This window comes from Uloborus diversus, chromosome 3 (assembly GCF_026930045.1).
Source record: "Uloborus diversus isolate 005 chromosome 3, Udiv.v.3.1, whole genome shotgun sequence".
Classification (NCBI taxonomy): Eukaryota; Metazoa; Arthropoda; class Arachnida; order Araneae; family Uloboridae; genus Uloborus; species Uloborus diversus.
The window spans coordinates 169,853,170-169,871,190 of NC_072733.1; the positions used below are offsets into that span (position 1 = coordinate 169,853,170).

Consider the following 18,021-nt stretch of genomic DNA (forward strand, 5'->3'; position numbering starts at 1 on the left):
TATTTTGGTCTCACATAAACGTTTCACGACGGAAAAAAGGTAGTGCAAAGCAAACGACATTGATAACACATGCTTTTCTCTTTTTGCCGGCCCTGTAAATTTTTCGTTTTGTCACTTTTCTTGCGGTGTGTGTATGCATTAGATAAAAATAAATAAATAAATAATATGCAAATTACATTAAAATTTTCTCTGCCATGTATTTTCCGATTTCTTAATTTAAAATTTATTACATCTGAAGTTGGTTAAAGATAATTTTTTTTTTTGTTTATGATCAAGTGAATTGCAGTTGAGTGCAATTCAAAATGATGTAAAACAAATCCAATTTTGAATTGCTAAAACCTAAGATAATGATTTTCCAACGAGATTAAGTAAGTCATGTTATGTATGTCTTCGATGTAGAAAATAGCTTGACCATTTGCGATATTTGCTGAATAACAATGACCTAAATCAAAGTGCAATTGATAGTTTAATATTAGTTTGATTATTTTGTTAAAAATGATTTTCTTCTACTGCCTTATTGCAGTCCAAAATATTCTTTTAAGCAAATTAATGCATTTGTGAGTAGTTAATCTAATAGAGTAAAAAAAAAAGAAAAAAAAATCAATTTACTGTAATCGTCACCAGACATGAGTAACGAATAGTCGTTTTTAGTTATTAAATTTCATTCCAATTTTAAAAGTGATCTTTTGCTCGTGCAAACTTAAAACGGTTGTACGAAAAGTGAGTGTTTGTGAAAGAATGACTTGAAATTTAGAACAATATTTCTGTAGTAATGTGTGTTTTTTCGTTACTTAGTAATATTTTTCATGGTACCTAAAAGCTCAATTAACCTAGTTCTAGTCAACGGAGTTGTGAATAAAAAAATATAATAAAAATTCATCAACGTACAAAAAAAAAAAAAAAAAAAAAAAAAAAGACTGCAAAAAAATAAATTGAAATGAAAACCTTCACTCAACTGTTGATTGCAACTTTGCAGTATAAACTGAATACAATTTTTCGGAGCTGCGAGCAACTCCAGCCATTCCCCAAGCATAAAAACTAAAATGTTTTTAATGCTATGCAAAATCTTAGCACATGTTTCTTGTTTTGCACTAAGAGTAACTTATAAGTTAAAGTAAACTTTGAAATATCTTACATTCTTTAAAAATTTTAACTTTTGAAAACTTTGAAAATCGCAAAGAAGTTTAGTTTGAAACCTACTTTAAAGTTGGCGAAAGACGAAACTATTTCTCAGAAATGAACACGATTTTGCGTTGAACATAATGAAGAAAAGGGAATATATATGAAATAAAAGATGCTTTTCTTAGACACTTGCTCAAATAGTTTGTAAACTACTCTAAATGCAGTAAATATAATGAAAATTAAACAAAATTCTCCTTGACTGAACTGCCACTGACACTAACTACTCACATTTATTTTTCTTAGAATCTTACTCCATATTAGGTTCCAAGACTTCCTTGGTGGCTAACAATGGCATCATGGGTCATCACGGCATCATGCCATCTCCTAGTCCATCATTAGGAAGCCTAAGGGACCCTTCTGCCGCCATTACGAATCAGGGGCTCTCGGCCTCGGCCTCATCTGCCTCCCTTCATCATGCCCTCATGACAGGTGGTCACGCCTTGATCCCTACAGCCCTTCTCCAGCGCTTCTCTGCCGGTGGCTTAGGCGAAGGTATTTTCTCCTTTCGATTTGTCTAATTGTTAACCCACATGAGTTATAAAATAATGAAAAAATGCCACACATATTGAGGCATTTTTTGACGCAAAAATTATTTGCCCTCGTGCCCCGTAATCGGTATACAACCCAATATTAAAGAAAAAAAAGGTTCATAGTCAAAATCTTCGAAACCGTAACTTATGAAACATCCATTTGGTGCGAAATAATTTTTTTTTTCCGCACCTTTGAGCAGTGATGCAATACACTATTTTGTTGCTTAAGAATAATCCCTATGATGACCCAATTTCTGCAAAACAGTAACGTAAAATTTTCTAAGTCATTTTTGTCACAAGCCTATCGGTTAACAGTCCTGCAAATATTCTCTCTACTTTTCAAATTCTCATTGAATGAATTGATAATTTTAATGTTTTGACTTATATATATATAAAAAAACAATATAATTTTTTAATGATTTGTAAAAATAGTGTCTGCAAATTGTTTAAAATTGTTGCCTCTTCCTGAATAACCTGCGTCATTTTTTAAGTATCACACGAAGTATTACCACGTTTTGTTTGTAAAGTTCTTTTAATATAATTTTTTGAGTTTAGGTTGTATAAGGTCTTATAATCCTTTAATTATTTTTTAAAAGCGCCAAATTCAAAGACTTGGCCAGAAATTGAAGGCACTAAGATTTACCACCTGCAAAGCGTGTAAAAGATGTCTCCCATTGCCCACCGAAACTCGCTAAATTTGGCCACTGTTCTTAAAATTTCGTCAGACTTTTTGACCTTATATTTCGATAGCGGGGACACGAGTGCAAATAATTTATGCGTGCAAAAACATGTTTTACTATGCTTTTTTGATTGCAACTTATTTAGAAGTTTTTCATTGCTACTCTATCGCATGATTTCCATGTAAGTTTTTGTGTTTAAGAAAAGCAGAGTGAATTTTCTCATTGACGAATCGAGAAAGTTAGAAGCAAAGGAATTCAAGTGGATTAAAAAAAAAAAATTTTTTTGAGTACCCTTGCAAAGTTTGAAACGTGGAAATATTTTTATTGATTTTTTTTTCCCTTAAGCATGCATCTACCGGAGCTACTATTGCCATCTCTTGCCCCAAGGCAAATAAAAGTTTCTCCCTGTAATAGTTATTTCTAAATTTTCAATTTTAATCCCTTTCATTCTAGGTGCTTCAATTTTAAGTGACTTCTTTTTCTCTCGGTAAGGAATGTAATCACTTTGAAATGGACGTTGGTTTTGTAACAGCAAAATCACACTATGGCATGAACAATGGATGTTGACAGAGTAATGTAATAGTAACAGAAGTAAAAATCGCTCGTATTCAGTACCAACTCTGAACAGTACTTAATGTCCTCTGATGCCAAATGATGCAACCAAAACTCGCATAAGTCCAAAAACTTATTGTGATTTATCTTTCTCACTATCACGAAATTTTTCTTCAGACTCGTTCATGTCCTACAGATCTATAGCATCTACAGATATTAAGAAGTCGACTGGGTGGCGAAGTGGTTAATAGGCGATGGCCTCTTATACCTAAGGTAGCGGGTTCTTAACCCACCGTACAATTGTTACGTCGGTGGATTCTAGAAATGCAAAAAAACCTTCAGCCATGTCGTTAACTGTAAAACAATTTCTATTCTCAAACCGTAATTTTCGCAAAAATGAAGACATAGGTGATTTCTTGAGCCGAAAACTTCGCGAGTTTTATATCAACAGAACCAAAAAGTGGAAAATTCGCCGCAAAAAAGTATTTCACATTCAATTAAATTTTCGCAGTTATGACGGGCTCGCGAAAATCGCAAAAATAAGTGCTTTTACAGTATTTATGTGGTAAGGGAAGCTGCTGTACCCACGAACAAAATTTACTTTTCAATTTTTGATGGTTTCTGAGAATGGATAATCGATCGGAAAATTTTTCTGGCAGAATCTGCAGCTTATCACCTAATTTGGCAATTTTTGTCAGGTGAAAATCTCAAAGCTTTCAAACTGAAAATTTTTTTGTTAAAAACCATCTTTTTTGTCCGTGAGTACAACAACCCGTTCACCCCGCGGACAGGTGCCTTTGTACCCATGAAAATATAAGAAAAATAATATATAACTAGGCCTGAGGAACTCAGTTATACTCAATGCATTTTTCAAAAGCCATTTTATGTTGAAATACTTCAAACATCCATTGAAAATAACCTTAATAAAATATGCAACAGAAATTAAACTTTGAAAATTAATCGAAATTTTTTCCCCTTTATTTAATTTTCCTTTATCATTAACATCAGTGAACTCTTTAAAGAAGTTATTAATCTTAAGAGGTTAATGATGTTATGAATAATTAATATGCTTTTAACAAAAAAAAACTACATTCATGATAGTATGACTCTCTATGTACCTACATAATAACTTCAATTTATAAGAAAATTGATACGTTTAACTAATATTAACCCATCACAAAAAACTCAGTTTATATTAAATCAACAAAAATCTAGAAAAGTCGACTTCAAATGAAAACAGGTGGGATTGACGGTCTGAAGATCCTACAACGGGTGGGGGTTACTTCAACACTATATCTTCAAGCCCTACTTCAAATTCATCATTATTGTTAAAAGCAAATTTCGAACGTTGATGACAAGGCACCATTTTGAGGTACTTCACATCGTAAGAAGACTCAAGTGTGACCCAAGGAGACTAAAAATTGCTGTCCGTGGGTACACATGGTTGTGTGTCCTTGGGAACAAAGGTATGCCATTTTGGTTTTGCAAGGCAGTTACATCGACAGGACCACTGTTTTACAACATTAAAAATCAGAAACAAAACCTTCAAAATATAGGGAATTATGATACTTACAACAAAAATGAATAATACAATACACGACGGACGAAGAAAAAAAGAAATTTGTTATGTTATTTTTTACTTAGATTCCACTAAAACCGAAAAAATGTGATAGAATCTTAACTGTTCGTTTGATGGGGTTGAAACTTTCTGGGGTATTGAAGAGGGCTGCGACACACACGTTGAACCCCAATTAGGATCCCTCTCGACGATACTCGGAATTTCCCGACCAACGTCCGTAGGTACAACCATCCGTTGGTACAGCAGCTTTCCCTATGCTAAATATCACGTGAGTGATACTTAGCACACTCTCGGCTAAATTCACCTCCTCGTGCAACTTCATATCTCAAGAGGCCAGGTGCTTCCAGTCGATGGGAAACTGAGTGTTCTGTGTCTATGACAATTAACGGTGGAACATGAAAGTTGAAACGCTATATCGGAGGGGGGAGGTCGCACTAATTCTGCAAAGAAGCACCATATGCAGCTCTCCGTAAGACAGAAAAACACGTATTAAGGTACTTTTCTCCGCACACACCCCACCTCTTAGCTGTAGGCCTTAAGTTACGTATAAAGGTACTAGTACCTTCATACGTACTATATTAATTACTTTTGGTCTTAAGTCATATTAGATATTATGATTTAAGACCAAAAGTTCAGAGGAAGAATCCCCCCCCCCCCCAACCCCTCTTTCGGCTGGACTCCAGCTCCTTCTGTGTATAAGATGACTCTTATTAAAGTCCAAATTTTAAAGCATAATAGAAAACATGAATAATATATTAATAAATATTTTTCGTCTCGCCAATATGTGTAATATAAATTGTAAAGCGTAAGTAGTGTCAAGAGATGAAAAAACACTAAGTGACAGAGGAGTTACGAAAATCAATTTTTCTAGAAAGCTCCTGCTTCTCTGCAATGGGGTACCTAATTCTTAAATATCAGTACTCTTATTATAAAGTTTCTTTTGTTTCTCAACAACTGAAGGGAAAATATTTGTTTTAAAAAATGTTAAAGAGTAAGTCGCATAAAGTAATTTTTGCAATTCATAAAAATTACGCATTAATTATTTCACTGGAAACTTTAAAAAGTGTTGATAGACCAATGCTTCAATCAATAATTGATCTTATACTTTTTTTTCTTCATTTTTTTCACCTAGCCAAATTATTTTCATTGATTATGATTCGTCCTAAGGATTGTTTTGCAATGGTTGCTATGCAACTGTTCATCTGATTACATGGTAGCAAAATTTTCCGGTAGGAAAAAAAATCTTAAATTAAATATCGCTTTATGTGTGCATATTAACTGACAATAAAGTTCAAGAAATATGTTCAGTTGCTAACGATATAACCCTTTGTGAATGGTTCAGGATATTTTTAACAAAACTTTTTTTTACAAATGACATTTCGTTTTCTTTTATTTCCTTTTCCTTTTTGAACGATAGCAAACATTACAAATCAACTTCAAATATGAGAAAACAGTTTATAAAGTTTATTTTTCGGTTAGTACTCGGCAAAACCTTTTTGTAGCACACGCACATCCATAAGAGCAGCAAGTATACTAAAAATTGTGACTTTATCATAAAACAATTACGACAAATATAATATATTAATAAATTTCTTCACCTTTTCAGAAGAATATTAATTAGTTCATTTATGCTGTACCCAAACATCGCTCACATTTAACTTGGAAGCAATGTATGAGTTTGAAATACATGCTTATAAAGTTACGCGTATGAGTCATAGAACCAACACACAGAATGTTTGTTTATGTAATAAAACGTGCTCAAGAGTTCTTGAGTTTAAAGTTTTTTTTTTCTAGAATATCATGAGACTCTCGTTTATGTTGTAAAAAAAAAAAAAAAAAAAAAAACTGTACGTACATTCAAATGAAGAAAGTAAATTATGTAACACTCGAGTAAAAATTATTGTCTAAGAACGTGTCTAACATGGGTATTTTCATGTATCAAATGCACAAAATATATCTACATACAGTAAAAGAAAATAAGCCCCAAAGTATTATTTTTCTAAAAAATTGTATTGTCTACAACACGCAGAATGTAGGTATGCATTCCGCAAACAGTGAACAATGGAGGCATGATGGCAAAAACATTCGAACCTAGCTTCAAGAGATCAACATTAATGTTCATCATAATTGAGTGTTTAGTAACAAATTTTTGAAACATTACAAAGATGTTTTTCAAATTTTGCGTAGAAAAAAAAACATTTTTGAAGAATATTGCAAATAATAAGCAAAACAATTTAATTATGTGCAAAACAGTGAAAACCAATTCGCTGCTAAATCAAAAGCAGAAAGTAGGCAGAATAAAAGCAAATAAAAATAATTAACTTTAGAAATAAAAGAGGGAGATCAGGAAGTGGGCATGGGTGAGGTGTCACAAATGCAAAACCGTAGCAAATGAATTTTGGATGACTTTATTAAATGGCAATGCATAAGATTTCATCTCCAGAAAATATTTTATTTTTATATTCCTAGTGTTATCATAATATTTTTCCTTGGAGTTCAGCACGATCGTTGCAAAATCTGTCAATAAAATTAATTTACAATTTCAATAACTTTTTTTAAAATGATATTGCGTAATTGAAAGATTCCATTGTGCTTTTCTTTCTAAAAATCTAATTCACAGTACTGGTCATTGCAAGTTTATCTTTTCAAGAAAAGACACAAAAAATAGTATTTTTGTAATGAAACTGATTTTTTTTCAAATGAAAATGCAAAAAAGTAGTTTAATTAAACCTTAAGTGAAGTTTGGCACCGTGATATAACAAAGGTAGCGTAAAAAACATTGTCGATTTTATGCTGAAAGAGCGGATACTGTAATCAAACGAGAGGCGGCCTCAAAACATTAAGTTTTTCGGTTTAGTTGCACATACTTATTTTTTTTTCTGCTCAGAGTAACTTGAAATTGTAGCTTTATTTCACTTCATTTGAGGGAAGCCGAAACGGATTCCAATTCCTGATTTCCTGAACATTTTTTTCATATTGTACATTTTACGAAATTAAATAATTACTTATGTTCAATAACTCAATCATATGTCGTCTATAAACTCATCAAACATTTTGACACAAAAAGTATGAGACGAATAGGTAAAATTAAACTCTTTGGGTAGGGGGAGAGGGGTCTCAAGCTTGAAAAAATGCTTGACTTCTCAAACTTAAAACATCTTTGTCTAGTAGTGCAGTTTCATCTCTTAAAAGCTGAAACTATCGCAATCTTCTTATAATATTATTAAAGCAATGACCTCTATACGAAAATATCTAACCTCATTTCTGACAAAGAAAGAGAAGAAAAACACTTTGCTGCAACAAATTGAAACTAATATAACTGGTTCCTTAATCGATAAATTCTCCGGAGGGTCTTAACCATTGATACTTTTCAGTTCTAGAAAGCAGCCATGTAAGGCAACAAGTTACTCCAAAATCTTATAAGCCTTTCTATTGCGTCTTTATGATCGATTATTTCTAGAATTCGATTTTTTGGTTCATTTAACACCAATGGTTCTTTTCTCTCTCGATCGCATAATGGTCATTCAACGAAATTTTATTCCGAGGGAAAACTGTTTTCGAATACTATGTCGTCGCCAAAGTTCAATTCTTAAAAGGAAGCATTTGTTGAAGATTGGTTTCCTCCGACCAAGCAGAACATTTTCGAGAAGTCTGGCGCCAAATAGCAGGGAATCCCCTCTCCCTACCCCCACATACACACATCGGGTGACTGAGGGGAATTCGTTTCAAGTAAATGGCGAATTTATTATCTAGTTAGGAAATGGATTTCCTATTTATATTCTAGTTTCATATGAATTCAGTCCACTCAAAATATCAGACTTAATGGAAGGATGTGATGAAGGAAACTTTTGGTATCAGACTGTTTAGAATCTAACAGCAAAGAGGAAAATTGTTTGAATGAATTCTTAGAAAACATGAATGGTATTTGATGGAAAGTAATTTTAACTAATAATTAAGTCATCAAATTACATCATTTAGTGTGAAAACAATATGGTTTCGTATATGAATGTAATGTAATTTAGAGTCATTCAGTCAAGTAGATAAATTTATATTGTATGCTAGATGGAAATTTACTAAAATACCTAAGTACATTGCATTTGCCGCAATTATTTTGTGACTAAAGTAGGGATGTATCGTTCTTGAACGAACGGATCTGAAAGACCCGAGTCCTAAAAAATAAGTAACGATGATATTTATTTTATAAAGTTCTCTTTGTCTCCTTTAATTATTTAATTATTATTATTATTTTAAACATCTTTTAACATTACTTTCATTTTACTCATCCAAAATCATTCTTTGTCTTATTTTCCCCTTTAAAATTTTATGTGACGGTATTCGTCGATATTTTATGTAATAATTTTTTAAAGATTAATTTTGCAAATTTTTTTACGTCAGGTCAATTTAATTTATTGTTTTTTTTTTAATTAAATAAAGTTTAATTATTTAACTTTGTACTAGGCAGGAATGTTACTTGCGACTTTTGGAATGACATGTCTTACCACTCGGTTATCGAGAAATGTCTTGCAAAATGAACTACAATTGCTTTATACATTTTACCAAAATTAAGTATTTCTTGATGACATTTTTATTGGTATATTTTCTAATTGTTAGGTAGTTTTTTTAGTTTTTCCTTAAAAGAATATAACGAAACCAATAAAACATTTTCACTGTATGCAAGTAAGTCTCATAGAGATCAGAGATATCACTTGCAACATTTTTAAATGAACGAAGACATTCAAATGTCAGAACTCAATAGTTCGGATCAGAAATATTAATGATGATCTGATTATTAATCATTAATTAAATGAACGATCTTGCCCATTTCTAGAATAAAACCGTTATTTATTTTAATGTAAAACATACATTTGTTCGATCGCAATGCTACTATGATAACTTTAATTTACAAACTAAACAATTATAACACGGTTGTAATTCCATAAGATAAAATGTAACTATTATCATTCGTTTTTATCTCTATTATTTTTTTAAACATTAGATTTTTTTTCCTAATACTGAGCTAATGTGGGAGTTGGGTGCAATGACTCGCTTTTGTAATTTTTATTTTATCCAGAAAATAAGTTGTGATACACAATTTAAAAATTCAATATTGCCTCTTCTTCCTTCTCAAAATATAGGGGTATAGGAAAAATATTTTTTTATTTATAACTCTAAGAAAGAGATTATTTGTAATTGAAAAACGTGTATGCAGTTTTCATTGAAAAGTTGTGCCTCGTTACGTTGCCGTCAGTATGAATATGTAATCATTTACAATACAAATAAAAACGTGTTTGAATATTTTATAAATTACTTGTTCTTTAAGATTTTCATTGAAAAAATCGGTTTTAATATTCATTCAACAAGTGAAAAATCAAGAGTAAATCACCATACCTCGAATCAAAGGGTATTTAGTGTGATAAAGGAAAAAAAAAGCTTTTTTTTTTAAAAAAATCATGTTGCCCTATATTCTCAAAAATGATTAACCATTTTAAAATTAGATGTTTTATAAAATATCTAGATAATTCTGAGACATCATGAATATAAAGAACATGTGATGCTACATCTCATGCATTTCAATGAGAGACTGAATATAAATTGCAAAAAAATATTTGATATAGAATAATGGTAGGTATTATAGCTTCATGAAGCTTCAATAAATGTACACGGAAAAAATTGCGAAAGTCATCTCATTGGAATTTTACTTGTTTTATGAAAAAAAATTAATAGATGTAGACAAAGGAGTAAAATAGAGTTAAACGTGCTAGTTTCGTGTTAAAGCTAAAAATAGATTAACCTTTCGTTACAAGTCACGAGCTTCCCAAATTCACTTTGACCTACTTGAGATAACATTATGACATTGCTGCTGGGACAGTTCTTTCCTCAAGTGTTTTTATGCCTTGTACGTAATTGGTCTCTAGCATTAAAATATCAGAACAACTTGTTTTTCGAAAACCTAATCGGAATTGTTATCCAATCTGAAATACCATTTTCGAAATTACGCGGCCGGAAATTGTTTAATACATCAGGAATTCCCTCGCTCTACAATACTTTCGCAATTCTCCAGCTGGAATTTCATTCCAATCAAAATGCCGAGGATTTGTATGCTAGTCGCATAACACGGAAGCGAACGAAACCAGCTCGGCAGGGAGCCTTCAGACATGACTAGAGAGGAAAAAGCTCTTGGCAGCCCAAGAATTGGTGGCCTAGGGGAAAAATCAGAAAAGGATTAGCCCTGTTTCATTTTAAGCATCTGATGTGTCGTTATTGAAGCGGGAAACAACGTTTTTCGCTTTCGAGGGAAAGTATATTCGTTCACCTTTGGAAAGAAAGTTGAGCACTAATGCGTCTTGGAAGAACTAAATCCAAGTTCATTCAACTGACATTCGTCAGAAAAAAATAGACCAGAAGGAAAATGTATGCATCATATATCTTGAGCAATACTCTTAGCAGAATAAGGGCTCGAAAGTGAGAGTGATATTTGTTTTCCTTAATGCTTGGCTTACTACGACCTTGATTTAAAAGGGTCAATCTTTTCTACATTTTTTTTATTTTAAATTCTTCGACGTAACCCTATCATCATTAAACCCTTATTTTTCCTTTTATTGATTGAAATGTAGCAATTCACGTTGACATTTATATTGTAGGAAATCTTTTGCTTTTTCGTCATCATTCATTCGTTCAAAAAACCATGCCATATGGATGTTTTCACTAGTGTTTTCTAAATTCATGATCTGAATCTTTAGATTTCTAATTCACTTTGTAGTGAATCCATCACAGCTTTCCAATTAACTATAAAATGCCAAAGTGTACAAGATAGTTTTCACCTCAGATGCTTTCTGGGAAGTTCCATGCCTTTTTAGTCCTAGATAGTACATTGTAAAAAACAAATATGTAACCTTACTCCATAAAGCTCTATCATGGAAGGTTTCGTGGTTCTTTATCATTCAAGTCCTCCAGAAAGGCAGCTTTCTCCTTAGATTGTCTGCTACAAAAATATCATAGGATAAATTTCATTTGTCCCACTATCGTCCGTTGAGGTTCATAAATCACTAAACATAAACAAACTAAGATAGTAGAGTAGTTGTATTGCATTGTCTTCATTAAAACGTCTTTAAAATTTTCATACTTCCGCAACATCAAATGCCCTAGTTTGTCTCTTTGCTGATATTAAGTAAGAACATCTTCCCACCTTTTTTGCAAATTCGAAGTTAGATGCGATTTGCTGATAGAAGTCAAGGAATTTATGCCGTGCCTTCTTGTAGAGAATATATACATGTACTTCTTTCATTATTTCTCAAAAAATTATTTACACAAAGAAATATGATTATTCATGGCCTTCTAATGCAAAATTACAATGATATGAGCAATGCACAAATAAAACGTAATTGAAAATGGTCCACTTTCGAAAAAAATGAATGCTTTTCAGAATAAATATTTTATGAGTTATATTTTAAATTAATACTAAGGGACACAAAAATATCATTTCTTTTTTCGTAAAAATCTACTATACACGTACTGTCGTGGTCAGGTAAAATGCAATATCTGCCGAAATGAGGCTTCGGGATATTTGAAGAAACGCGTTTTGGATTAAATGCTAACAGTAGGGAAATATTGGACTTAGACGTTTTTTTCCGGGCTTTTTTTTTAAGCAGAAACCAAATAATCGAGCTTATACAATTAAGGTAACGTACAATAGATGACAAAAATGCAAAAAAATAAAAAAAAATGAAAACTTACTGTTACCATCTTTAACCTGCCCACTGCACTGTGTATCTAAGTCGAATCCCGACCTACGCGAGGGATACGTTCCAAGACCCTTCGCATAAGTTGAAATTTCGTGTTGTGGAAAAGGGTATGTGTAAACGTTTTTATAAACATGCCTAATTATTTTAGACACTTGTTAACACCACCTCAAATTGTTTTAAACCATTCTCTGACTATACATTACCGTTTCTTACATAAAGAACTGAATTTTTGTTTGTATTTTTAAAAAAGCTGTTTTTACCAACATAAAATCCTGTTACGATGCACAACATCTGATCAACAGGAAAGAGAGACATAAAATAAACCAGTACGGTACGTACAGTATATAATAATTAATAGACTTAAAATTATAGACTTTAATAATACTGTACAGTAGATTCAGTAATGATATTTGTAACTTTAAAAATTGAAGATGTTGATGATTTATGCTGCGAGATCAAATCGTTATTCTAATATATTTTTAAATACAGTTAGTTGCTTCGCTAGTTCTTTTGTAACGTTTAAATCTATGGCAACACCCCTCTTCCTGGTTTTTTTAATTCTCAATAGAAAAGCAGCTTCCATTTTCATAATTTTTTCATTTTGCTTAGACACTACTCGGCGAATTTTTGCGGATTTCCTTTTTTTGAATTTTAATTGTACACATGGAAGATTCACTCACACCAATTGTCGTGCTATCGTCGAAGCATTTTTTAGTTGTTCAACCACATAGAGAACCTTTAGCTTTTCTTTAATTGTCAGAAACTTTCTCTAACTGTCTTCACAAACTTTAGAGGGAACAGTGCTCTTAGGTGTCATTATATCTCATCAACTTTTGCATTTAAAATGAAAAAATATGGTAAATGTGGAGTAGTTATGTATTTGTATGCACAAACAAAGCTATGTTCAGACTAGTACGGTGTATAAATTTCCGCTTCCAGTGATGCTAAAGGAATGAAGGTCCATTCACGAAAAAAATATTTTTTGCAGCCATAAACAAAGCCACATTTCACTTTCACACCACGATTCCCTTCTGAAAATTTTTGTGTTGCGGACGAAGAGTTCGCGTTAAGTCTAAAATTATTTACTGGTGAAAAAATCGCGTTATAGCCATTTCGCGTAAGTCGAATCGCGTTGTAGCGTGAGTCGACTATATTAACGTTTATAATATTTATATACTGATATCTATTTTTTAAAACATTTTTAAACATTGTTCCAAACTATTTAAGTCTTTACGGATATGAAGCTGTATGTACCACACATATTTCACAGTATGTCTACAAAATCGTAAGTACATAAAAAAAAAAAAAAAAAAAAAAAAAAAAAAAACACGATTTCTTCCCGGTTGGTTTACAAGGATTATTATGCCATTGTGTTTCTAAGAGGAAAATTGCTCAAGCAAAATCGCTTAAATCACGTATAATAGCCAGAGGAAAGTTAATCAAATTGTCTTGTTATCATTTCCTTAAGGAATTGAGACATTTAAAGGAAAACAAAACTAGATTTTTCATTATCAGAGAGAATGTGAGATTAATTTAAAGCGAGTCTTTTCATGGAATAATGTATTGAATCTCATGATTTATTTTGAAAACAGGAAAAATATATTCAGCTCATTTTTGTAAAGAAAATGTTTATCTTCAATAGCTTAGTCAATGTAAATACAATATTACATAAACAATCATTTTATAGTTTTGAAGATGTAAGATAAATAACGCTGCGTTAAAATGATGAGTGAGCATTTTGAAATAAATAAAACTGTCGTGTTAGAATGAGTGGCGAAATAAACCGCAACGATGCTTCGAGTAATTGAAAGTTTTTTAAAAACCTCTGCAAAAATGCATTAATTTCACGAAAAGATTTTATATTTAACCATAGGTTATGCATTCACTGTGCATCAGCTCTTATGGAAAGTTACTTATAACTTGTTTTAAAGTAATTTCTCATGACTCACACCATTGTCTCTCAACATTTCGATGTGTTCACTGAAAGACTGTTACAGTTTAAACTGCGGTTACATACGGTATCTTTTAGGGTGACACTTGTAGCTTTAGTGACATTCCATAAGGGGCCATTTTGTCTCCCTATGGCACCTCATGGCCAAATGATTGACCCATAGGGAGCCAAAATAGCAAGCTTAAGAGTGTGCCACTGGTGCTACAAGCGTTTCACCCCAAAATATGTCATATGTAATCCGCAGTTTTAACAATATATGAGTGAGTCATGCTCTCCCTAGCAGAAAATTCTTGTTGCTGATCGAATAAGTGGTATAGAAACAGACTTACACCATTGTCATTCTTACTTGAGCATCAGTTTCGGTTAGTGCACAACTTTTGTGATTTCCTAGTTGGCATTCATTATTGAAGGACTATATAAGAGCACAAATCCACGCTTAACTCAAAATTAAAATTTTTGACTTACGCCACTATAATTCGACCTCGTCCATGCTATTCTTTACGCTATTTTATATTGAATGCTGAATTAACTAATACACTGTCGATAGGTAACGCATTTAAGTGAGTTAACTAATTCACTTTGCATAAATAGTCGTTAACTGGAATACTGAGATTATATTACATTTTGGATTGGTAACTATAATTGCAGGGGATATACGCATACTAAATGCCGTAGTTATAACAAACGTAATACATATTCATTTTAACTACATCAATTAGTATATTTAAGCACGAACCATTTTAAACTATGGAAAAGATAAACGTTTTTAAAAGCCCACTTTCAAGTTACTACTAAAAATGCTTATATATGTATAATGTTATTAATTTTAGTCGATCTTCAAAAATACGCTGATTTTATTGGACAAAGATAACTCTAAAAGTAAACTTTGCAAGTTTAAAGCTCCAATTTTGTGATAAAAATCTCATAACTATTATCGATTTTCCGCTTTAAAAGTGAATTAAATGGCCTTATATATTTTTCTGCAGGAATTTACGGTTAAAGCAAACTCAGAAGCAAGTCAGAAAAGAAAGTTTTCTGAATGAGTGTGAGACCGAATAAAATAAACATTAGAAGTTCAATATAACAAAATTTTCTCTATTTTTTACCTGTTTCCCACGAATTATATGTTAAGACTTTTAACATGTATACGTTTTATTTCATAATATACTTTAAAGCTGAATTTGAAAATTTTAACATAAAACAAATTTAATTTAACTATAATTGAAATTCAAAATTAATAGGAACTTTTGAAATTATTTATTCCTCTTATAGAAAAGAATAATCTATTTTATAAAACAGTGCATTCTGAACACCATAAGTTTCATAACGCATTTCTGATTAAAATAATTAATTAAAAATGTGTTTGTTAGTTTTTGTAAAGTATTTTTGACCAACTAACTCAAAACAGAACAGATTGTTTTCTTCCTTATCTCGAATTTATAGTATCTTAATATAATACTTTTTGGGCATTAAAATTTCAATTCTAGTAAAACTAATACAAGAAACAAAATTGCGAGATTTAGACTTTCCTAAATACCGATTTACTGCCATGACAGTGTAATACAATAAACGCAATCTCTCATAGGTTGCTTCTTTAAAAAAATAAAAATGATTTAAATGCTAATAAGATAGCTACTCTGTCCGAAGACTTTAAAAAAGAGAGTATTTTCAAATTCGATGATGAGCCATTCCACGAAAAAGTCAACCCTTTGCCCCCCCTCCCCCCCACGACGGTTCATATATTTCATTAAAAAGTAATAATTTTAAAAGCTAATGACGAAGTTTTTTGCTTAAGAAATCACACATAAGTTCTTAATTTGTTAAGCAGAAAAAAAAATTATTCATTAATATTTTTAATTATTATTTTTATTAAAATATATGAGACATCACGTGTGGGCCAAATGACCGTTTTCCGTGAAATGGCCCTGGTATAGTTCAAGAAACGAAAGATGTCTTTCCAGAGGACTTTAGCAAAAATGCACCACATTTGAGTCTCAAATCACTCCTTGAAATTGTGGTAACGCACGAAAGTTGTCACAAGTGCACACCTTGCAAAACCTGAAAGCTAATGTTTTTTTTTTCTTTGATGATATTTTTATTCTAAATCAAAAACGCTTTTAGCTTACATAAACCAAATAACTTTCGCTGTCGCTTTTCTAGCATTGACCGCTGCATGAAAACCTGATTTGTATATAGAGGAATGTGGGGCAAAGTAAAATGCTTTAGATCACCGAGTTTTTTCAAAATGGACAAATCGGAAATTTGTTTCGAAAATTACAGTACATAAAAAAAGAACATAGTATTTCATAATAAAACTTGTGTTGATGCAGTATTTTTAATTTTTGGCAGTAAATTTGAGTCTTTAAAAAGAAATGGAATTTTTTCATTTTCTTTTTCACGGGGAAAGTGAAAAATAAATTTTTTTCTAATGAAATATTTTCTGTTCGATTATAAAAAATATATTTTTTGTCAAAAAAATCAGTAAATGAAAAGTTGAATGAATAAATGAAAAGATAATGAAACAATAAACGAATAATTAAATGAATAAATCAGTTAATATATGAACAAAAATAAATGAGCGAGTAAAAGAAAGAATGAATGAATCAGAAAATAAGTGCATGGATGAATAAATAAGTGAATTACTAAATGGAGGAATGTAAATGAATTAGTTAATAAATGAAAACCTTAGTGATTTATATTAAATGATTAAGTGAGTAAATGAGACAACCTATTTCACTTTGTCCCATCCACTTTGCCCTGTATGTACTTGACTATTAGTACAATTTATTTAAAGTACAAAAAAGCTAAATATTAACTAATTTAATACTGCATTGAATATTAGGAGATCTCAACTAATACTTAAAATGTTAATAACAAGAATTTTATCATTTTATAGTAACAAAAATAATTTTTGACTTACAATAAAATATTACAATATGAGTATCAGTTTTTTAAAATTGCCTGTATTACGAAATGTTTTAAGCTTCGGCGGTATTTTTTCCTGACTGGAATAGACTACATATGGTACTATATAGTTAAAATAATACCAGATAGGTTGAGCTAAAAGCAGAGTAAATATTTTGCCATTTCACTTTTGCCCCGCTATTTCACTTTGCCCCATGTTCCCCTACATTAGGGTGTCCCGAAAAAAAGCGAAAGTCGGTTTTTGAAGTCGCACACCGTCTTGTATTTTTCCTTTTAGGTTGAAACAACTGCAAAAAAAGTTTCATTTAAATTTAACAACGGCAACCAGTGCCAACTTGTGTCTGAAAGTGAACCAGCACTGTGTATACTAGACCAAATCATTTTTTTTTAAGTTCGAAACTTCGTGTTGATAAAACTTTACTCCTACAAAAATTTATTTATTTTTTTTTGAAAAATTGATTTTTTTCGATTTACGTTTTAAAAATTTACATATACATTTAAATAAAACATCAAGTTCAAAAATTACTAGTGGACGCATTTTCAAATTAACATTTGCAGATGAATAATAATAAATTAATAATATATTTAAAATGAAAAATTTAACTTAAAATTGAAAAATATCCATATTTTGAGTACCATGTTGTGGGACTTAAATATAGCAAGAGAGCAAAGATTTCTATTTTACGCTTACTATCGACTGTACAGTTTAAAATTTTCAGCTTGATATCTTCTAAAAGTTTACTTTACATTTTTTCAAAAATATACAGAAAAAAATCAATTATTTGAAGAAAAGTAAACATTTTTTAGGTCTCCTGCAGAACACCTAAATATTTTTTGATTTGGATAAATATTTTTGTGCTACATGTGGGGCTGTAGGGGC

The 18,021-nt window shown here is 31.3% G+C and overlaps 1 protein-coding gene across 1 annotated transcript in view; it reads left to right on the forward strand.

Moving 5' to 3' along the window:
• LOC129219048 (RIMS-binding protein 2-like) overlaps nucleotides 1-18,021 on the forward strand; it is a 147,774-nt gene that overhangs the window by 72,970 nt on the left and 56,783 nt on the right. Inside the window, exons 8-9 of the mRNA XM_054853367.1 lie at nucleotides 1,426-1,611; nucleotides 7,019-7,030. Of these exons, the coding sequence (XP_054709342.1) occupies nucleotides 1,426-1,611; nucleotides 7,019-7,030 (198 nt within the window). The remainder of the gene's footprint in view (nucleotides 1-1,425; nucleotides 1,612-7,018; nucleotides 7,031-18,021) is intronic.